The 24,296-nt window shown below is 45.8% G+C and overlaps 3 protein-coding genes across 3 annotated transcripts in view; 1 reads left to right on the forward strand and 2 right to left on the reverse strand.

Annotated features, from left to right (window-relative positions):
* Positions 1–1,150: 1,150 nt before the first annotated feature.
* LOC122945648 (E3 ubiquitin/ISG15 ligase TRIM25-like) lies at positions 1,151–4,138 on the reverse strand. The gene has a single exon (XM_044304778.1). The coding sequence runs from the start codon at positions 3,797–3,799 to the stop codon at positions 2,231–2,233; it is 1,569 nt and encodes a 522-aa protein (XP_044160713.1). The 5' UTR covers positions 3,800–4,138; the 3' UTR covers positions 1,151–2,230.
* Positions 4,139–6,912: 2,774 nt separating this feature from the next.
* On the forward strand, positions 6,913–9,020 carry LOC122945544 (zinc finger CCCH domain-containing protein 13-like). The gene is made up of 2 exons (XM_044304608.1): positions 6,913–6,993; positions 7,953–9,020. The coding sequence occupies exons 1-2, from the start codon at positions 6,913–6,915 to the stop codon at positions 9,018–9,020; spliced, it is 1,149 nt and encodes a 382-aa protein (XP_044160543.1).
* Positions 9,021–18,062: 9,042 nt separating this feature from the next.
* The window catches only part of LOC122945650 (E3 ubiquitin/ISG15 ligase TRIM25-like), a 36,947-nt gene continuing 30,713 nt past the window's right edge, over positions 18,063–24,296 (reverse strand). Inside the window, exon 3 of the mRNA XM_044304780.1 lies at positions 18,063–18,064. The gene's annotated coding sequence lies outside the window, so the exon portion shown is untranslated. The remainder of the gene's footprint in view (positions 18,065–24,296) is intronic.

The raw sequence follows: 24,296 nt of genomic DNA on the forward strand, positions 1-24,296 counted from the left end.
TACACTGCTCAACTACGCAGACATACAGCTCTGCTCCATACACTGCTCAGCTACACAGACATACAGCTCTGCTACATACACTGCTCAGCTACACAGACATACAGCTCTGCTCCATACACTGCTCAACTACACAGACATACAGCTCTGCTGCATACACTGCTCAACTACGCAGACATACAGCTCTGCTGCATACACTGCTCAACTACGCAGACATACAGCTCTGCTGCATACACTGCTCAGCTACACAGACATACAGCTCTGCTGCATACACTGCTCAGATACAGACATACAGCTCTGCTACATACACTGCTCAGCTACACAGACATACAGCTCTGCTACATACAGTGCTCATCTACACATACATACGGCTCTGCTGCATACACTGCTCAACTACACAAACATACAGCTCTGCTGTATACACTTCTCAACTACACAGACAAACAGCTCTGCTGCATACACTGCTCAGCTACACAGACATACAGCTCTGCTGCATACACTGCTCAGCTACACAGACACACAGCTCTGCTACATACAGTAAGTAACAGCAGGTATAGTGTATTCCTAAAACTTTTCCGCAGGACGACAAACAGAAAAACGAAAAATGAAAATGAGAAGCACAAAATAAAACCCTCCAGGGAAGAAAAGCGTCAGTTACACTGAGAGGCGCCAGGAACCTCGTGCCTCCAGGACGTGAGGCGGTCGCTGAGCGGCTGCTCTACAATAGTTCAGCGACACAGAGAGGGAAGTATTAGAAAGCCGCACCCCGAGCCACATACTCCGCCATATAATGCTGCTAGCAACAGAACAGAATGTGCATGAAAACCGTACAGTATTAATCACTAGACATGGCGAAGTGCGGCCGACAGTAACGTAGCGCGGGCGCCATCCGACATGCTGCGCCGCAGGGAAGGCGACCATTACAAGGGATAGTTAGAAAAGTGCTGAGTCCAGGCGGCGAGCACAACAATGGGAGCTCTATAGGCGGCACAATACGGAGCGCGCGGTATGTTCTCACACTAACAATGTATAGAGTTGGGACCAAGACACCTCGTCGTGAAGACGTCGCCTTAAACTGAGCGCGTGCGACCAGCTCAGCGCGACCGCTCAAAAATAAGGAAAAGAACAGCAGGTGGCGCTGTACAGATCCAGTGTATTGCAGAACTCACTACCTGCGGTTATAACAGACATGATGGCGGAGGAGACCACTGACACCCAGATGACAGGACCGACAACTCTGATGGACAGAAGTAGTCAGACATTTATTCCATAAAAAGGGAAAAAACACAACAAATGCCGCGTATAGTGCGGAAAGAAGCGCCACATTGTCACATCTCTACAGAAATAGGAAAAGCTGATTAATAATTATATGTTCCCCAAATGTGTCCCAGAAACATAAAGAAGCCCCTACAGCGACCTCAGTGGAGGACGGGGAAGGGTTAATGATGCCCCCATGAGGTACGTGCACTCGGCGGTGTATCTCCGCTCCAGGATCCACACCTGTTACCTGCAGATCCTGACACGGATTTCCCCAGATCTCCCCCTCTGCATTGTAAAAGGGAGAAATCCGCACGGACAATCCACCGGCCGCAGATCTCCGGATCCGCTCCGCAGGTCACTCCTGACGCAGGAAACTTCCGCTCCGTGTAGATGAGATACTGGGAATCCCATCTGCTTAGGCGGTATTATTTCACTCTGGAAAACCAGCAGGTAATACGCACCGTGCGCTTGTACCCGAAGGCCATCTGCGCACGCTGCGGAATACGCTCAGTCTTTCCACGCGAATTCCCATGTGGAAAAACCGTAACGAATTACAGCAGCAGCAAAGTGTATGAGATTACCCCGATCACGTACACTTCGCCGATTATTTCCGTGTGGATTCCCAGATCTGCGGCCCGTCAGTTATGTTTGTGGTTTTAGCTGCGGATTTCACCCTTTTCAGTGGAAAACCGCATCTTATCCGCACCAAAAACCGTAACCACACATTGCAGGTATTGGTGCGGATACGCTGCGGGTCTGATGTGCGTTCACCCGAACTCGTGTGCAGACGACGTAACTTTCCATTTGTCTCAAGCATCGATTCTGGATCTGATCTCCAAGGAATATAAAATAATCGTACAGTAAACCCCCCCATAGAGCCGCCATATACATTGTGTGATCGGAGGCTCCGCCCATACAGCGCTATATAGTGACTTATAGGCGGAGATTATAACGGGACGTGGACGCATCGGCCTCAGCTTATTATTCTAACAGAGGCTCTACGGCACAAATGGAAGACAACATGTAGGGGTTGAGAGAAGGAGGCGGTGAAGGTGTGTAAGTGACTGATGGGGTCACACAGCTGATAGAAGTACAGACGCCCGGCCTCATAGTCTAAGAAGACCCCAAGTCTAGGACATATTGTATCTACACTGAGGGGGGATCCGACTGAGCGGTGATACACTGCACATCCTGCACCAAACATATACAAACACCAAGAATTATCATTACATCCAATACCAGACCGCCATCCTTTCCTTTCTATACTGGGATAGGACAGTCCGATGTTACATTCTCCTTTCAGGTCCCACTCTACCTCCCAGTAATGTCTTCCTGAGGAGAGGCCACATCTGCTTAACACCTGGGCACAATACAGGAATCTTCCCGGTGATTCTGGTCTGTCCTGTTCTTCTTCTGTTCTTGTTGCTGTTTTCAGATCTTCTGATATCTTCACAGATCTATGAGCAGTGTCCTCATCCAGCAATATGTCTGGAACATGGAGCCCGAGCTCTGATGTGACATTGGTGACAATATCCCTCATAGATCGGTGTAAGGTCAGTGAGATCAGAACCTCATCCAGATCATCCTCAGACCTGCCCTCTCCACCATCTCCCCCTGTGTCCTCATCATCTCCATGACCACATACTGTAATGTCACTTTCTTGTAGGAGTCTTATTGGGTCGGTGACATGACACATCTCCTCCACGTGACGCATCTTCCTGGACAGCTCGTCCTCCTCCATTTCCAGCTTCTTGATCAGATCAGATATCGGGGACACAATCTTCTCCTCCTGCCTGGAGATCTCGCTCAGCGCTTTCTTTTCTGCCATTTCCAGTTGCTCCTTAATGTCCATAAATAACTTCCTGACGTTCTTCCTCTTATCAGAGGCTTTCTCCTGGATATTCCTCTGACGATCCTGCAGATTCTGAAGTTTCGTATGAATTTTTGCTTTTTGTGGGTTTAGTTCCTCAAGATATTTCCTCAGTTGCTTCTTCTTCTTCTCAGACGCCTCATCTAGAAGTTCCACCTGGTGTCCCCTGTGCTCGCCGACCAGACAGCAGGACACACACAGACAAACGGTGTCCTGCGGGCAGTAATACTCCAGAACCTTTTTGTGGAGGGAACATTTTTTGATGCCCAAGGATCTGGTGGGTTCTGTTAATATATGATCCACTGACTTGTTATGGGCTCCGAGATGTTCATGGCACATGGAGGTCTCACACTGCAGACATGTCCTCACAGCCGGTACAGGAGACTTAGTACAGTAAGTACAGAAGATCCCGGTCTCCTCCATATCAGGCCGAGCAGATAAGAAACGCTCCACTATGTTCCCCAGCTTCCTGTTCTTCTCCAGGGCCGGACGCCCCGGATATTCTGCTCTGCAGTCAGGACAGGAATACACTCCAGCTGCCTCCTGCGCATCCAGCGCACTCACAATACATGAGCGGCAGAAGTTGTGTCCACATCTCAGGGATACGGGATCTGTATAGAGGCTCAGGCAGATGGAGCAGTCCAGCTCGGCCCTCAGGTCAGCAGACGCCATTGTGGTACGAGGAGCAGGAACCGAAAGTGGAAAAGTCTCTTCTCATAAGAGGGCGGAGAGCTCCTGTAGAGGAATTAACCCCTGCAGCTCAGAGATTGTGTTTACTGCTGATTCATACTGAGGAAGACAATGATGAGTGATCACTGACGGGATCTGGTGCGGACCTGGTGGAGTAGTTGTAGTGATTCCTCCTGTCCATAGAGAGATTCCTCCTCCAGAACCAGTAAGGAGAAGAGGAGAAATCACCTACAAAACTGCAGTACAATAAAGTTCTGTCCGTACAAAGATTAGGGGATGAAATGTCGCCTATGTCCTTGCAGGTTACTAGACGCTCCCTGAGTCCAGGGGGGCAGCACATGGATGAGGAGCGTTTTCTTTATAATATCATCTAGCGCTGCCCCCCCAAAAATATTTTTTTCCACTTTTTATATAGTTTATAGATCGGCATAAGATCCTAATCCAGATCATCAACTCTACATAGACACAGGTCCATCAAGTCCTAGCAGAGGTAACTTGTGATATTAGATTTTTCAGGAAAGACATTGAGGTCCCTCTAGAACCTGTAGGATGAATGGACCATCACCACCTCCTCTGGTGGAGAGCTCCATAGTCTCACGGCTCTTACAGTAAGGATAGCAGACTAGTAGAATAAATCCAGGCTGATCGTAACACTGCTGAGGTCACAGCTCCAGGAGCGGTACAGGAGAGCTTTATAGGTGCGACAAACAACGCGTTTCAGGACCGTACCGATCCCTTCGTCAGGTATAATACACTATAAACACAGAGAGCTTCAGTTTAAAAAGACAATTTGGCGGTAAAAGACAGAGCGGAGGAGACTAGGGACGCCCCTCCGAACTGAGAGACAAGGAGCCAAATATAATGTCCTTAGAGGTGCAGAAAACGGTCACATAAATTACAATAGGGCCGTCAGTAAGATAAATTGGGTCGAGGTGAAGCAAACAATAATTAATGAAGCTGACATTAAGGCGACATGCACACAGATAAACGGATAAACTGTCCATTTTTAACCCACGTTTTTTTCATTGATGCCTTTCTGAGAAATGGACGTTAAAAATTCATTCAATGAGAAACTGACTTTATTTACGTCCATTATTCACCGGCCGTAAAAGAAACAACTGCCATGTGAATAACCCCATAGACTACCATTGGTCTTAAAACAGACGCGTGATGTCCGTTTTGTTTCTGTCGTGTGCATGTAGCCTAAGACCAACATATACCGACAAAAAAAAAAAATGATTAAATAATTAACCGCACACAATATAAAACAGAATATAAAATGATTCTCAAAGCAAAAACTTATAAAAATGATTAAGTGACTTAAAATTGTATAAATATTCATACCCGCTATGGAAAGTTTATTCACATATGAGTAACGGTGTGCTGCCAGGGGTCCCTTTAAGATGTTATAAGAAATCCTATTCGTGATGCCAAGTGATATGCAGCGGGCAGTTGCCAGCGTCTGGGGTATCCCTTGCCCCTTAAGAGGTTTATACGATATATGTCCCTCTGATAGAGCAAGTTGTCGTGACGCCAGTTGCATTGAAGCAGCGAGGACATGGAGGCCCCTTTAAGTATAATGATGGCCGTACCCAGACACAGGATTGCCAGAGTGGTGTAGGGTGACCTACAATGTCCCTGTAGATGTGATAGGCACGTGTCACGGTGCTCCTACCTGGATATCCTTGGATCCCAGACGTGGTCGTCCGAAACAGTGCAAAAGGGGTACTTCGATGATGAAGGAACAATTGAGTCCAGACTTTGTATAATGTTGAACAGTAACTTTACTTGACTTAACTTGTTTCAGAGACAATCTTCAGGCTTTATCTTGGTCCTTAGCAGATTTTCGCTTAACTTTTGGCAGGCAAACACAATCAGCTCTGCTACATATGAACTCTCTCAGCTCTGCTATGCTGGCTGGATTAAAAAGAAAACTTTTCTTTTTCTGCTACAACTTAGCTTTCTCTAGTCTGACTCCTTCTTTATCTGTAGCTTTGTCTTTATCTGTCCTCATTCAGGGAATGCTTCTTCCTGACTTCAAGCTCTCTTAGCTTGGCTTTAGGCAATGCAAGCCCAGGAGGGGACATGCAACCACTAGGACTTACAGGCAGGGCCTGTCCAGACAGGACAAGGCCTGCTTCACTCCCCAGCAGGGTATGAGCTGGGCACACAACCTCTCCCCTAGGAGGGGAAGACTAGACAGACCTTCACTAACTAACTCCTCCTCTCTAGAGAAGGCTGGAATGGAACTAGAAGGTTTTTCTCCAGGAAAACTAGCACTGCCAAGTTTGCTGCCATCTGCTGGTGAACCAGGAAATTACATATTAACATAACTGTTGCTTAGGAAATCATACACATTTTGCAGAACATAGAAATGAATACACAAGATGACACAGGATAATACAGGATACACCATTAAGGAGAGTGGAGGGGTAAAAAGAGTGGTAATGCCCCCTAGCGGGGCGTTACATATGGGGCCTCTCAGCTTGAGCTCTAAAGTAATCTATAGCCCAGAGGTGTAATACCAAAAAAGGCCATGGGGGGCGGTAGAATACCTGAAATACACATGAGGGGAAATGTAAGAAATGGTCATTGGACATTTTGAGTTGTTTCTTAATATTTTCACTGTCACAGATGAGATGGAAAGTGTTCCCTAATAATCCTGCAGACAGATATTCTCCTGCTTTCACATAAGGCTTTAGACTATAATGGCGTCCACGGGCTCCGTTCAGCTCAGTGATTTGCCGAATCTGTCCTTCTCCTATAATGGAACAGAACAGAAAAGCTGATGCTGATGTGAACGCGGCCTAAGAAAGCCAAAACCTCACTTTTACTTCTTTCAGTAGTCAGGTTTGAGGTTTCGGACTGGCCGACAGCGCTGTGTTAACCCATTCCTCCCCTGCATAGAACATAGTCTCTCACTTATAGCCGCAGAGATACATATGGAATGTAACTCTCCCCCCTCTCCGCCCTATGTCTCCACTGTCTAGAGAGAGATATAGCGGTATAGTAGGGATGAAAGATATCTGGGCCTCTTAACTATGAAATTAATATGACGGTACTGAGAGGAGGAGGGAGCAGGGAAGCTACTGAGCATGTGCGTCCACCTCTTACTGCAGGAGAAAATGGACCAGAAGGATAGACAGCAGGGGGCGCTACCAGAGATGAAACGTAATGTACGGCAGGAATCTAACAATACAAATGCATGTACAGATGTAGCAGGGTTAGCACTTAAACTTTTAAGGGCTGTTTCACACGAGCGGATGCCGTGCGTGACATCCGCTCCGTGAAAGAGTGCCAAGACCCGATGCAGACTGCAGAGGCACGGAGCAGTAACATGACTGATGATGCTCCGTGCCTCTCAGTGACAACTGTGATTTCGTAGTAAAGAGGTCACTGAGAGGCACGGAGCATCATCAGTCATGTTACTGCCCCGTGCTTCTGCAGTCCGCATCGGGTCTTGGCACTCATTCACGGAGCGGATGTCACGCACGGCATCCGCTCGTGTGAAACAGCCCTAACTCAAATTTCTTAAATCATTGTGTTATCTTGAAACAAAAGCCATTGAAAAGCAATTGAAGGTGTTTGCTTAGTTTAGATAACACATCTCAGAAAGCAAGAGTGTAATAATACTGTATCTGCAGTGCTGCATTCATTGTACAGTAATACTATTAGTGGGATACCCCTTTAATAGTAAGAGGACATGATTGAAGAACCACCATCTGAAAGCCTCGAAAGTGGTCATTGTATCAGGTCCTGAAGCTATACAAGTCACACAGAGGCGGTTGTACACTATGCTACCATATAGTTTTTTCTTTTTACCTCTATGGGGTTAACCGACTTTCATATTCATTTTGAAGTGAGATCTATAGTTTCTGTGATTTCAGAGTGGTGGAGAGGAAGAGGAAGAGGAAGAAGGCCACAGAAAAAGAGGGATGACGTTCTTGGAAACAATTATTTTAAAAGCTTAAAGAGGGAAGTTTCATCTACAGAACAAACTTTGCCAGATGATGTGAGTGAGCAAATACCGCCAGACATCTCACCTTTTAACGAGTCACATGGTTTATTTTCTGGTAACAAAGGTTCAAGTCAGTCATTAGCTAGATGATGGTGATGAAAACTGTTTAACCACAAGCTGCTGGTGAACAAGAGAAACACCAAAAATAAGACTAACAAGTGTGTTCATCTAAGGAAAGCTGGAGGGGAAAAAGCAGACCGAGCAGCTGAGGGAGAGAAGGAAGTGGATCGAGCAGCTGACGGAGAGAAGGAAGTGGATCGAGCAGCCGAGGGAGAGAAGGAAGCGGACCGAGCAGCCGAAGGAGAAAAGGAAGCAGACCGAGCAGCCGAAGGAGAAAAGGAAGCAGACCGAGCAGCCGAAGGAGAAAAGGAAGCAGACCGAGCAGCCGAAGGAGAAAAGGAAACGGACCGAGCAGCCGAAGGAGAAAAGGAAACGGACCGAGCAGCCGAAGGAGAAAAGGAAACGGACCGAGCAGCCGAAGGAGAAAAGGAAACGGACCGAGCAGCCGAAGGAGAAAAGGAAACGGACCGAGCAGCCGAAGGAGAAAAGGAAACGGACCGAGCAGCGAAGGAGAAAAGGAAACGGACCGAGCAGCCGAAAGAGAAAAGGAAACGGACCGAGCAGCCGAAGGAGAAAAGGAAACGGACCGAGCAGCCGAAGGAGAAAAGGAAACGGACCGAGCAGCCGAAGGAGAGAAGGAAGTGGATCGAGCAGCCGAAGGAGAAAAGGAAACGGACCGAGCAGCCGACGGAGAAGGAAGCGGACCGAGCAGCCGAAGGAGAGAAGGAAGTGGATCGAGCAGCCGACGGTGAGGAGGAAGTGGATCGAGCAGCCGAGGGAGAGAAGGAAGCGGACCGAGCAGCCGAAGGAGAGAAGGAAGTGGATCGAGCAGCTGACGGTGAGGAGGAAGTGGACCGAGCAGCTGACGGTGAGGAGGAAGCGGACCGAGCAGCTGACGGAGAGAAGGAAGCGGACCGAGCAGCCGAAGGAGAGAAGGAAGCGGACCGAGCAGCCGAAGGAGAAAAGGAAACGGACCGAGCAGCCGAAGGAGAAAAGGAAACGGACCGAGCAGCCGAAGGAGAAAAGGAAACGGACCGAGCAGCCGAAGGAGAAAAGGAAACGGACCGAGCAGCCGAAGGAGAGAAGGAAGTGGATCGAGCAGCTGACGGAGAGAAGGAAGTCTAATTTGAAGTCTAATTAATATTGTGGGTCTGATATAAGGTCAAACACACTTTTACTTATTTTCCTGCATTAAAACCTAGGTGCGTCTAATGGGTAGGGGCGTCTTATAGGGTGAAAAATGTCGTATGTCTTTTTTTAACCGCAATAACTTTGTAACTATGTAAAATACGTGACTGTCGGGGGCCAATGCTATAAAAAAAAAAGCTGCCAACGTGTGGAAAATATAAAAGATGGAATGCAAGCTTTCATTAAAGAGAGGAACAAATTGGCAGAGCTGATACCAGGCTGTGGGCACTCATTAAAGGAAACTTGTCATGGTGTCTGGGCAGCGGGTTATAGAGCAGGAGGAGCTGAGCAGTTTGATATATAGTTTTATGGGAAAAGATTCAGTATAACTTAACCCCTTAAAACAGATAGTGATACCTCCTAAAATAGTTATTACTTTACATTTCCCATATGTCCACTTCATGTTTGGATCAGTTTGTAAATTACATTTTCTTTTTTTGGGACGTTACAAGGCTTAGAAATTTAGAAGAAAATCGTGAAATTTTTCAGAAAATTTCCAAAACCCACTTTTTAAGGACCAGTTCAGGTCTGAAGTCACTTTGTGAGGCTTACATAATAGAAACCGCCCATAAATGGCCCTATTTTTAGATACTACACCCCTCAAAACTGATTTTACAAACTTTGTTAACCCTTTAGGTATTTCACAAGACTTAAAGGAAAATGTAGATGAAATTTCAGAATTTCACTTTTTTGGCAGATTTTTTAATGAATTTTTTCCAGTAACAAAGCAAGGGTTAACAGCCAAACAAAACTCAATATTTATTACCCTGCGGTCTTTTGCACACGACCGTATGTTTTTTTCAGTATTTTGCGGTCAGCATAAAACATATCCACAAAAGATACGGATGAGATTCGTGTACATTCCATTTTTAGCGGAACGGAACATCTGGCCCCTGATAGAACAGTACTGTCCTTGTCCGTAATGCGGACAATAATAGGACATGTTCTATCTTTGAACGTGTAAAGGGAAATATTAATTATTGAAATTTAGGGTAATCTCAATAATTAATATTCATAAATAGGCGTGAGTCGTCTAGTGATGACTCCGCCTATTAATACTATAAAAGGAACTACCTCTCTTGCCTCACACTTTCCCTGAACTATGTGCGACTTACTACTACTACCACTATACTACGGCGGTCACTATATGTTACGAATAAAGAAATATTTATTAAACAATACAAGTATACAGTCTATTACGTTATATCCATATATATTTATAGATCAATGGTTATAAATGTATATATACATAGACGCACACACCACAGTACAGTAATACCACTACAATAAACACAATACAATTCCACCCCACACACTATCTATACATTACACACACACACACACCTGGCTACTCACTGTCTCTACGGGGTACAAGGGGTACTGTGCAGCGCTGCCCGCGAGTGGGGGGCCCGGTCTTCTGACTTGAGCGCAGTGCATCGCTGCCTGCGCCCTCTTCTTCGGCGGGGAGTAGGGGGTTATGTGTTTGAGCGGAGCGCTGCTGGGATATTTAAACCCAGCGCACTCGCTCCCGCCTTCCCGCGCTGCAGGCATGCACACGCACGCCTTCAGCCAAGTCCACGTGGGCCGGCGCGAAGATATGATGTCACCGCGCCAGCCCGAGCGTCCTGGAGCGCGTTTCCAGGCGGAGGATGATTCGAATCTCCCGCCTGTGAAACACCCGCATACCTCCTGGTGCTCTAATTACAGCATCAGAGGTATGCCACCTACAGGGGCGGGGAAGCTCTTTGTTACCCGCCTTTGTAGTGCAGAACATCTCGGACCTTGCCGGAGATGTCAAAGGACAGAGGATCTAAATTGATTCTCTGTCCTTTGAAGTGGCCGAAACTGGACATAATTGTCCAGTTGTTGGCCTCCCTTCCTGCAGGCGCATTCCAGAGGGGGCACCCGAAATGGGGGATATTCTGGCCACTTTATAAGTATATATATATCCATATAGATGCTTGGGGAATATATACATATATAGATATATCATGCTGACATAAGTGTATATATAGACGTGTGCAAATACAGGGGCATGCACACATATCTATATATACATACTCACATATACCTGGGGCATCACGTACAGGGGACATACATATGTCCCCACTGGCCAAACAGGGCCAATATGTATCCCTATTGGCCATATAAAGGGGCCCATATATATACACACATATCAATAAAGGGGCAGATATATCTATATATACACCCCCGTGACTTCCCTCTACAGAACGAAACGGAAATATGGAAACGGAAGGCATACGGAGTACCTTCCGTTTTTTGGTGGATCCATTGAAATGAATGGTTCCGTATATGGAACACAGAAAAACTGAACGTAAACTGAAAAAAAACATTTGTGTGCAAGAGGCCCGATTCTGCGGTTTACAAAAACACCCCATATGTGGTCGTACACCGCTGTACGGGCACACGGCAAGGCGCAGAAGGAAAGGAACGCCATATGATTTTTGGATGGCAGATTTTACTGGGATAATTTTAAGTTGCCATGTCACATTTCAAGACGCCCTGATGCACCCCTAGAGTAGAAACTCCCAAAAAAGTGACCTCATTTTGGAAACTATTGGATAAGGTGGCAGTTTTATTGTTAGTATTTTAGGGTACATGAGATTTTGTGGTTGCTCTATATTACACTTTTTGTGAATCAAGGTAACAAAAAAAATTACTGTTTTGGCACAGTTTTTATTTTTTGCTATTTACAATGTTCATCTAACAGGTTAGATCATGTGGTATTTTTATACAGCAAGTTGTTACGGACGCGACAATACCAAATAAAGGTTTGTTTCAGTTTTACAGAATAAAGAATTTTTGAAAAAATAAAAAATTTTAGTGTCTCCATATTCTGAAAGCCATAGTTTTTATTTGTTGGGTGACTGTCTTGTGTAGGGGCTCATTTTCTTTGGTATGAGATGACGGTTTAATTGGCACTATTTTAGGGTGCATATGACTTTTTGATTGCTTGGTATTACACTTTTTGTGATTTAAGGTGACAAAAAAAAATGGCTTTTTGGACACACCTTACTTTATTTTGTTTACGGTGTTCACCTAAGGGGGTTAGGTCATGTGATATTTTTATAGAGCAGGTCCTTACGGACACAGCGATACCCAATATGTCTACTTTAGGTTTTTTTTCCCTATATTTTTTTTCAATTTTATTTATTTTGGGAAAAAGACGCTTTTTTTTTACTTTAAACTTTTAATAAATTTTTTGTAAAACGTAATTTTTTTTTTTAACTTCTTTTTCCACTTTATTTTTTGTCCCACTCTGGAAATTCAACTTCTGGGGGTCTGATCCCGTTTACAATGCTTTACAATATTTTGTATTGTAAAGCATTGGCTGTAAGGCCCCTTTCACACGGGCGAGTATTCCGCGCGGATGCGATGCGTGAGTTGAACGCATTGCACCCGCACTGAATACCGACCCATTCATTTCTACAGGGCTGTTCACATGAGTGGTGATTTTCACGCATCACTTATGCGTTGCGTGAAAATCGCAGCATGCTCCTCTTTGTGTGTTGCGGTGCGATAATCCACGCAACGCAGGCCCCATAGAAGTGAATGGGGTTGCGTGAAAATCGCAAGCATCCGCAAGCAAGTGCGGATGCAATGCGATTTTCATGCATGGTTGCTAGGAGACGATCGGGATGGAGACCCGATCATTATTATTTTCCCTTATAACATGGTTATAAGGGAAAATAATAGCATTCTGAATACAGAATGCTTAGTATAATAGCGCTGGAGGGGTTAAAAAAAATTAAAAAATATTTAACTCACCTTAGTCCACTTGTTCGCGTAGCCCGGCATCTCCTTCTGTCTCCTTTGCTGAACAGGACCTGTGGTGAGCATTAAAGGGCTTCTGTCACCCCACTATGTGGCTACATAATCTAATTAATCATTTTGGTCCTGTAGATTTTGTTAAAAACATGCTTTTAAAATATGCAAATTACCTTGCTACCAGCAAGTAGGGCGGCTACTTGCTGGTAGCAGCAGTATCCTCCGATCCTAAAGACGCCCCCTCCGCTGTGTGATTGACAGGGCCAGGGAACAGAATCGTTCTCTGCTGGCCCTGCCTGTTTGCATTAAAAATCTGGCGCCTGCGCCGCGGCCGTACCCGTCTTCAATCGGCGCAGGCGCACTGAGAGACGGCCGCTCCATCCTCAATGCGCCTGCACCGATGACGTCACATCTACACCCGGCGCAGGCTCATTGAGGATGGAGCGGCCGAGCGAGCTGCCGTCTCTCAGTGCGCCTGCGCCAATTGAAGACAGGTACGGCCGCGGCGCAGGCGCCAGATTTTGAATGCAAACAGGCAGGGCCAGCAGAGAACTATTCCGTTCCCTGGCCCTGTCAATCACACAGCGGAGGGGGCGTCATTAGGATCGGAGGATGCGGCTGCTACCAAACATAATGTCTGCAATGTATTTCGAGGCTCATCAGAATACATGTGGCCTTGAACCCCATTTGTGTGGCCTTTATTCTACATTACATTTATTGCAAAGTATATTAAGGGAACTTGGCCAAACCAAAATAGAACATGGAAGACATTATGATTTTTGTGAAAGTTTTATTTTTCAAAAAAAGAACAGTGAGCCCAACAAAACAATATTAGTATACAAAACCCAAGGCATTTAGTAAGAAACACCAAAGGGAACAAACCATAACATTTCTATGGAAGGACCTTAATCCAAGCTCGATCATCTATATAGAAGGCCACATGTAAAAGGTTCCTGGAACTTGGCATTAAAAGTATGTAAATGTCGGAATAAGTGTCGGTCCTGGTCACACAGTTCATAGAACGTCAGACGTCCGGCCTCATAATTTAGATAAATTCCTATTAACTGGGAGCATTGTTCAAAAAGCAGTGACTGAGCCTTCGAGTTATGGGCAGACATGTACTTTGTTGTGTATCTCCGCAAACACCAGGACCTGTTGTTGTCCCCAATCCCAGAACATTTGCCGTCTCTGGAGATACTGGAGTAAGCCAAACCAATATGCCATATTTCTTGGAGACTGGTTTCAACTTCCCATTAGTGCTGTCCACACGGGAAGCTGTTGGTGCTCAAGACTTGATTGTAAATAGTAAAACTTGATGGAAGCTTCGGACGACCATGGTTTACTTCAGAATCCGATACGGTCTTCCAGTCATCTGAGATCTTCATCTTATTATGAGCCGTGTTTACATCCATAATGATTGGCAAGACTCTGGTTACATAGATGGAAGTCTTATTGCCCGTCACAATCTCTGCCACGCCTTGGTGTAGAGCCTTGGAGATCAGACCTACATCTAGATCAGCCATGGCATAGATGAGCTTCTCATCTCTTTCTTCATTTTTATCTCCATCATACATATAGTCATTGTGTGAGTCCCTGGCGGAGAGCATCGCAGTGGTGGCAGCATAGGCGGCAGCAGCATCCTGTGGGTAAGTATGAAAAACAACCCTAGAAAACGAGCAACTTGTTCAACCTTTACTAATACTTTCCCCGGGCAAACGAGCACGATCTTAGTTTTACAAATTTACCACCCCCTAAGGGACTCCAAGATGGCGCACAGCTTGGGATGTGTAAAAGCTCAAGTTCTCGCGAATCTCACGAGAACTTGAGCTCCTTCTCCCTGGGTAAGAGCGGGGCGATCTGATTGGATGCGCTCGCAGCCAGGGAGAAGATAACCGCGCCCTGGACAAATTCAAGTCCCCGCCTAGTTGAACCAAATCGCCTCATTAGCATAAACAAACGGAAACCACAGCGGATGAAAGTGGGGTCTGTAAGGAAATTTGTCTCTTCACTAGATACCCCTGATACCGGACTTCGGTGGTCAGCTTGGGTTAAGTCTTATCTGGCGCCAGGAGAATGAACTTGTCAGATACAACACAAACACGGGTCTGTTCAAATTCACTCTAATTTTATTGTCCTTCAGTTCAACCTTTTATAACGGAGACATCACTGGGGGCCGCACTGTAAGGTAATATAACTATTCCAATACATGTATCCTGCTGAAAGGTCCTCTTTAAATGTTCAGCACAGACGCCTCGCGCTGAAGACCGGTTTTAGTGGCTGGAAGGCGAAACTCACAGTAAGTGCAGAAGATCTTGACCTCATCTTGCTCTAGATAAGTAGATACAAAACGCTTGGCTATATTCCCCGGCTTCCTGGTCTTCTCCGGGGCCCGACTCTCTGGATATTTTGCAAGCTCGTCCCTCCGATCAGTGGACGCCATATTCTGGAAGAGTTAACTCTCTGCATGCTGTTACATTGGCTGGAACTTAGAGGGATTGTCTTGAATCTGGATACAGGGCATCCGTTTTTGTTTTCAAGAAGCAGCGCCTCCCTTCTAGATGGTCATGTCTGGTATTTCATCTAAATTCACTTGAAAGTACAAAGCTGCAATACCAAACAAAAAGGACCAGGAGGCTATTTTTACAGAAAAACAAGGACGAGCCCCCTTTTCAACCCTTTTTGGACGAACCCTTTAAAAATGTTATTCAGTGCAGAAGACAATTTTTATATTCATATTGTAGGACTGTTGGCCATCTCCATGGAAGGATCTAGTACAGATGTAGTGAAGGCCTCTGCTATGGGGCCCCTAGGGAGAGAGGGCCCAGCTCAGGGTGATTGCATTATGTGTGTGTCGGATTTCTCCCACGCTCAGTAGTAATTGGCCCCGACAAGCAGCGGGCCCTTGTGTCCCCGGTGGGTGGAGAGCTGAGGAGACAATGCAGAGTAAGGCAAGGTCTACACAACGACATTTGTCTCGCGACAATTTTTATAATGGTCGTCTATGGTGTCGCACTGCAACACGCTGCGACTGCAAAATGGATCTTTCTGCGTTCCCGCATCGCGGCATGTTGCAGTGCGACACCATAGACGACTATTCTAAAAATTGTCGCGCGATATTGGTGCAACAAATGTTGCAGTGTACTTGTGCCCTATCTGTCACGCGACAAATGTCATCGTGTAGACCTAGCCTAAAGGGGCACTGGCGTTATGGCTATGGGGCTTCTTCTCAGATCTGTCGGCTCCTGCCCATCCCATGGGTACAACCTCCGAGAAGCAGGAACCGGGAGCGTCCACAAGGGGGATCCAGACACCAAGCACTGCACCGAAGCCGAGCGGCCGGGTGGGGCTGAAGAATCGCGTAGTCGATATGTCCGATCACCTCTGCTTCATATCATAGGGATCAGTAATAATAATATTCTATAGCAGGGGAAAGGTGCTGGAATCACCGAGACTGTATCACACAGGAGAGGATTAGATACACAGCTCAGCAGTCAGTATCACACAGGGCAGGATTAGATACACAGCTCAGCAGACAGTATTACACAGGATAGGATTAGATACACAGCTCAGCAGACAGTATCACACAGGATTGGATTAGATACACAGCTCAGCAGACAGTATCACACAGGGCAGGATTAGATACACAGCTCAGCAGACAGTATCACACAGGGCAGGATTAGATACACAGCTCAGCAGACAGTATCACACAGGGCAGGATTAGATACACAGCTCAGCAGACAGTATCACACAGGAGAGGATTAGATACACAGCTCAGCAGACAGTATCACACAGGATAGGATTAGATACACAGCTCAGCAGGCAGTATCACACAGGATAGGATTAGATACACAGCTCAGCAGACAGTATCACACAGGGCAGGATTAGATACACAGCTCAGCAGACAGTATCACACAGGGCAGGATTAGATACACAGCTCAGCAGACAGTATCACACAGGAGAGGATTAGATACACAGCTCAGCAGACAGTATCACACAGGAGAGGATTAGATACACAGCTCAGCAGACAGTATCACACAGGAGAGGATTAGATACACAGCTCAGCAGACAGTATCACACAGGAGTGGATTAGATACACAGCTCAGCAGACAGTATCACACAGGATAGGATTAGATACACAGCTCAGCAGACAGTATCACAAAGGATTAGATACACAGCTCAGCACACAGTATCACACAGGATCAGAGGCGTACATAGGAATCACTGGGCCCCATAGCAAAAATCTGAATTGGGCCCCTTAACCCCGCCCACTACCCACCATGGCCCCTCCCACTTCCTGACTTTGCTCCTCCCATGCCACGCCCCCATTAAATAAATTTATACATGACCTACAGAAACTGTTAGGGGTTTCCTGGGGGTGACCTGTCACATGGGATATCTGCTGCAGCCTGCAGGTCTCCTTATTTGGGGTGCCATGTTAGGCTACTTTCACACTTGCGTTCGGGTCTCCGCTTGTGAGTTCTGTTTAAAGGCTCTCACAAGCGGCACCGAACGGATCCGTCCAGCCCTAATGCATTCTGAGTGGATGCGGATCCGCTCAGAATGCATCAGTATGGCTCCGTCTGTCCTCCGCTCAGCAGGCGGACACTTGAACGCTGCTTGCAGTGTTCGGGTGTCCGCCTGGCCGTGCGGAGGCAAACGGATCCGTCCAGACTTACAATGTAAGTCAATGGGGACGGATCCGTTTGAAGTTGACACAGTATGGCTCAATTTTCAAACTGATCCGTCCCCCATTGACTTTCAATGTAAAGTCAAAACGGATCCGTTTGCACTATCATGAACAAAAAAAAAAATATGTTTTTTTTTTTGTTCATGTTAATGCAAACGGATCTGTTCTGAACGGATCTAAGCGTTTGCATTATAGGTGCGGATCCGTCTGTGCAGACACCAGACGGATCCGCTCTGAACGCAAGCGTGAAAGTAGCCTTAAAGGGAATCTGTCACTAGCAATTTACCCCCAATTTTTTTTTCATGAATCCATGTTTAACAGAGTACCTGTTTTCCATCTGTCTTGTTCTTTTGATTGTGAGTCTTGTCATGTCTTCAAAAAATCGATTCTTATGATATGTAAATGAAGCTGTAAGGAGCCCAGAGGGGCGTTATTCTTTCTCCACGGTGCCCAGGAACGCCCCTCTGAAGTGCCGTGCCCGGCTAAGTTTGAAAACTAATAACGCCTCCAAGTTCATCTAAATCGCCTCCCAGAGGCACGGCTAAGTGCTCAACACCCCCCTCCTCAGTGCCGCGCTCTGCGGCAAACACCCCGATCCTCCTCTCGCCGGCATCCCAAATCCCGCGCAGGCGCAGTGCCGTCAGTCATCTTATCATAGCGCAGGCAATCGCCGGCACTGCGCCTGCGCGGGATTTGGGACGCCGACGAGAGGAGGATCGGGTGTTTCAGAGCGCAGCGCTGAGGAGGGGGGCGGGTGTCTAGGACTTAGCCGCGCCTCTGGGAGGCGATTCAGCTAAACATGGGGGGGGGGGCCCTGGGGAGAAAAGCAGCCGCATAGCCGGCTGCTGGTCATCAGTGGGCGGGGCCTTATCTGCGCTACGGGCCCCCCAGTGCCGCGGGCCCCATAGCAGTGGCGTGGTCTGCCTCTATGGGCGGTACGCCACTGCACAGGATAGGATTAGATACACAGCTCAGCAGACAGTATCACACAGGACAGGATTAGATACACAGCTCAGCAGACCGTATCACACAGGATAGGATTAGATACACAGCTCAGCAGACCGTATCACACAGGATAGGATTAGATACACAGCTCAGCAGACAGTATCACACAGGATAGGATTAGATACAAAGCTCAGCAGACAGTATCACACAGGACAGGATTAGATACACCGATCAGCAGACAGTATCACACAGGACAGGATTAGATACACCGCTCAGCAGACAGTATCACACAGGACAGGATTAGATACACCGCTCAGCAGACAGTATCACACAGGACAGGATTAGATACACCGCTCAGCAGACAGTATCACACAGGATAGGATTAGATACACAGCTCAGCAGACTGTATCACACAGGAGAGGATTAGATACACAGCTCAGCAGACAGTATCACACAGGATAGGATTAGATACACAGCTCAGCAGACTGTATCACACAGGAGAGGATTAGATACACAGCTCAGCAGACAGTATCACACAGGATAGGATTAGATACACAGCTCAGCAGACAGAATCACACAGGAGAGGATTAGATACACAGCTCAGCAGACAGTATCACACAGGAGAGGATTAGATACACAGCTCAGCAGACAGTATCACATGGGATTAGATACACAGCTCATCTCTTACCTGATGCAGTTTAGTCAGTAACATATGACTCTGCCTTTAAGCCCTGATCCGTCAATTACACTCACCTGACACATTCTGAGGGATCATGGGAGTTGTAGTCCTCACTCTCCAGCTCTTGCTCCCAGGAGTCAGCTGTACCTCATTGCCCAGTACAGGCACTGGTTTCCTCCCAGTAAGTATTTCCGGTTTCCCAGCTTTCCATGGATCCTGAATGGCACATACAACCCCCCGGCCGCTCCCCGTTTACATGAGACGCATTGAAAGCCGCCCCCAGGACTAAAGGTCTTTTACAGGGAGCGATTATCCGGGATACGTGTTTGTAGAAATGCTCCTTCCTGATAATCTGCCTTCATGAAAGATGGCGGCTCGTTCATCAGGGGATCGCCGTTCTGCCGGCCCGGAAAATCATGGCTCCTGCGCAGGCGATCCTGGTGTATAAAGAGTGATCTGCTGCGCTGAGACAATGATTTTCTATGGGGAGAGGTAATCGCTGTATATGTCGCCTGTCCCCGGACCGCGGAGGGGATTGCGGTTGTGTAAAACGTCACTTACGCGTTTTACCTCACACCTCACATATCAGTACACTGCTGTATATACTATATATCTGTACACACTGCATCTATTATACCTCGTACCTCACATATCAGTACACTGCTGTATATACTATATATCTGTACACTGCATCTATTATACCTCGTACCTCACATATCAGTACTCTGCTGTATATACTATATATCTGTACACACTGCATCTATTATACCTCGTACCTCACATATCAGTACACTACTGTATATACTATATATCTGTGCACACTGCATCTATTATACCTCGTACCTCACATATCAGTACACTGCTGTATATACTATATATCTGTACACTGCATCTATTATACCTCGTACCTCACATATCAGTACACTGCTGTATATACTATATATCTGTACACACTGCATCTATTATACCTCGCACCTCACATATCAGTACACTGCTGTATATACTATATATCTGTACACACTGCATCTATTATACCTCGTACCTCACATATCAGTGCACTGCTGTATATACTATATATCTGTACACACTGCATCTATTATACCTCGTACCTCACATATCAGTACACTGCTGTATATACTATATATCTGTACACTGCATCTATTATACCTCGTACCTCACATATCAGTACACTGCTGTATATACTATATATCTGTACACACTGCATCTATTATACCTCGTACCTCACATATCAGTACACTGCTGTATATACTATATATCTGTACACTGCATCTATTATACCTCGTACCTCACATATCAGTACACTGCTGTATATACTATATATCTGTACACACTGCATCTATTATACCTCGTACCTCACATATCAGTACACTGCTGTATATACTATATATCTGTACACTGCATCTATTATACCTCGTACCTCACATATCAGTACACTGCTGTATATACTATATATCTGTACACTGCATCTATTATACCTCGTACCTCACATATCTGTACACTGCTGTATATACTATATATCTGCACACACTGCATCTATTATACCTCGTACCTCACATATCAGTACACTGCTGTATATACTATATATCTGTACACTGCATCTATTATACCTCGTACCTCACATATCAGTACACTGCTGTATATACTATATATCTGTACACTGCATCTATTATACCTCGTACCTCACATATCAGTACACTGCTGTATATACTATATATCTGTACACTGCATCTATTATACCTCGTACCTCACATATCAGTACTCTGCTGTATATACTATATATCTGTACACTGCATCTATTATACCTCGTACCTCACATATCAGTACACTGCTGTATATACTATATATCTGTACACACTGCATCTATTATACCTCGTACCTCACATATCAGTACTCTGCTGTATATACTATATATCTGTACACTGCATCTATTATACTTCGTACCTCACATATCTGTACACTGCTGTATATACTATATATCTGCACACACTGCATCTATTATACCTCGTACCTCACATATCAGTACACTGCTGTATATACTATATATCTGTACACACTGCATCTATTATACCTCGTACCTCACATATCAGTACTCTGCTGTATATACTATATATCTGTACACACTGCATCTATTATACCTCGTCCCTTACATATCAGTACACTGCAGTATATACTATATATCTGCACACACTGCATCTATTATACCTCGTACCTCACATATCAGTACACTGCTGTATATACTATATATCTGTACACACTGCATCTATTATACCTCGTACCTCACATATCAGTACTCTGCTGTATATACTATATATCTGTACACACTGCATCTATTATACCTCGTACCTCACATATCAGTACACTGCTGTATATACTGTATATCTGTACACACTGCATCTATTATACCTCGTACCTCACATATCAGTACACTACTGTATATACTATATATCTGTGCACACTGCTTCTATTATACCTCGTACCTCACATATCAGTACACTGCTGTATATACTATATATCTGTACACACTGCATCTATTATACCTCGTACCTCACATATCAGTACACTACTGTATATACTATATATCTGTGCACACTGCATCTATTATACCTCGTACCTCACATATCAGTACACTGCTGTATATACTATATATCTGTACACACCGCATCTATTATACCTTGTACCTCACATATCAGTACACTGCTGTATATACTAGCTCTGCTGCATACACTGCTCAACTACACAGACATACAGCTCTGCTGCATACACTGCTCAACTACACAGACATACAGCTCTGCTACATACACTGCTCAACTACACAGTCATACAGCTCTGCTGCATACACTGCTCAACTACACAGACATACAGCTCTGCTGCATACACTGCTCAACTACACAGACATACAGCTCTGCTGCATACCCCGCTCAACTACACAGACATACAGCTCTGCTACATACACTGCTCAACTACACAGACATACAGCTCTGCTACATACACTGCTCAACTACACAGACATACAGCTCTGCTGCATACACTGCTCATCTACACAGACATACAGCTCTGCTGCATACACTGCTCATCTACACAGACATACAGCTCTGCTCAATACACTGCTCAACTACACAGACATACAGCTCTGCTCAACTACACTGCTCAACTACACAGACATACAGCTCTGCTCAACTACACTGCTCAACTACACAGACATACAGCTCTGCTCAACTACACTGCTCAACTACACAGACATACAGCTCTGCTGCATACACTGCTCAACTACACAGACATACAGCTCTGCTACATACACTGCTCAACTACACAGTCATACAGCTCTGCTGCATACACTGCTCAACTACACAGACATACAGCTCTGCTGCATACACTGCTCAACTACACAGACATACAGCTCTGCTGCATACACCGCTCAACTACACAGACATACAGCTCTGCTACATACACTGCTCAACTACACAGACATACAGCTCTGCTACATACACTGCTCAACTACACAGACATACAGCTCTGCTGCATACACTGCTCATCTACACAGACATACAGCTCTGCTGCATACACTGCTCATCTACACAGACATACAGCTCTGCTCAATACACTGCTCAACTACACAGACATACAGCTCTGCTCAACTACACTGCTCAACTACACAGACATACAGCTCTGCTCAACTACACTGCTCAACTACACAGACATACAGCTCTGCTGCATACACTGCTCAACTACACAAACAGCTCTGCTGCATACACTGCTCAACTACACAGACATACAGCTCTGCTGCATACACTGCTCAACTACACAGACATACAGCTCTGCTGCATACACTGCTCAACTAACCAGACATACAGCTCTGCTGCATACACTGCTCAACTAACCAGACATACAGCTCTGCTGCATACACTGCTCACTTACACAGACATACAGCTCTGCTGCATACACTGCTCAACTACACAGACATACAGCTCTGCTGCATACACTGCTCAACTACACAGACATACAGCACTGCTACATGCACTGCTCAACTACACAGACATACAGCTCTGCTGCATACACTGCTCAACTACACAGACATACAGCTCTGCTGCATACACTGCTCAACTAACCAGACATACAGCTCTGCTGCATACACTGCTCACATACACAGACATACAACTCTGCTGCATACACTGCTCAACTACACAGACATACAGCTCTGCTCAATACACTGCTCAACTACACAGACACACAGCTCTGCTGCATACACTGCTCAACTACACAGACATTAAGCTCTGCTGCAAACACTGCTCAGCTACACAGACATACAGCTCTGCTGCATACACTGCTCACTTAAACAGACATACAGCTCTGCTGCATACACTGCTCAACTACACAGACATAAAGCTCTGCTCAACTACACTGCTCAACTACACAGACATACAGCTCTGCTCAACTACACTGCTCAACTACACAGACATTAAGCTCTGCTGCATACACTGCTCAACTACACAGACATACACCTCTGCTGCATACATGGCTCAACTAACCAGACATACAGCTCTGCTACATACACTGCTCAACTACACAGACATACAGCTCTGCTGCATACACTGCTCAACTACACAGACATACAGCTCTGCTCAACTACACTGCTCAACTACACAGACATTAAGCTCTGCTGCATACACTGCTCAACTACACAGACATACAGCTCTGCTGCATACACTGCTCAACTACACAGACATACAGCTCTGCTCAACTACACTGCTCAACTACACAGACATTAAGCTCTGCTGCATACACTGCTCACATACACAGACATACAGCTCTGCTGCATACACTGCTCAACTAAACAGACATACAGCTCTGCTCAATACACTGCTCAACTACACAGACATACAGCTCTGCTCAATACACTGCTCAACTACACAGACATACAGCTCTGCTCAACTACACTGCTCAACTACACAGACATTAAGCTCTGCTGCAAACACTGCTCAGCTACACAGACATACAGCTCTGCTGCATACACTGCTCACTTACACAGACATACAGCTCTGCTGCATACACTGCTCAACTACACAGACATAAAGCTCTGCTCAACTACACTGCT

Source organism: Bufo gargarizans, chromosome 8 (genome assembly GCF_014858855.1).
Source record: "Bufo gargarizans isolate SCDJY-AF-19 chromosome 8, ASM1485885v1, whole genome shotgun sequence".
Classification (NCBI taxonomy): Eukaryota; Metazoa; Chordata; class Amphibia; order Anura; family Bufonidae; genus Bufo; species Bufo gargarizans.

Excerpts from the sequence above, each read along its gene's own strand:
- LOC122945648 (XM_044304778.1), bottom strand. The coding sequence starts at position 3,799 with ATGGCGTCTGCTGACCTGAGGGCCGAGCTGGACTGCTCCATCTGCCTG.
- LOC122945544 (XM_044304608.1), top strand. The coding sequence starts at position 6,913 with ATGTGCGTCCACCTCTTACTGCAGGAGAAAATGGACCAGAAGGATAGA. Across the intron at positions 6,994-7,952 it reads TACCAGAGATGAAACGTAAT|CTGCTGGTGAACAAGAGAAA; the intron begins GTACGGCAGGAA and ends TTTAACCACAAG.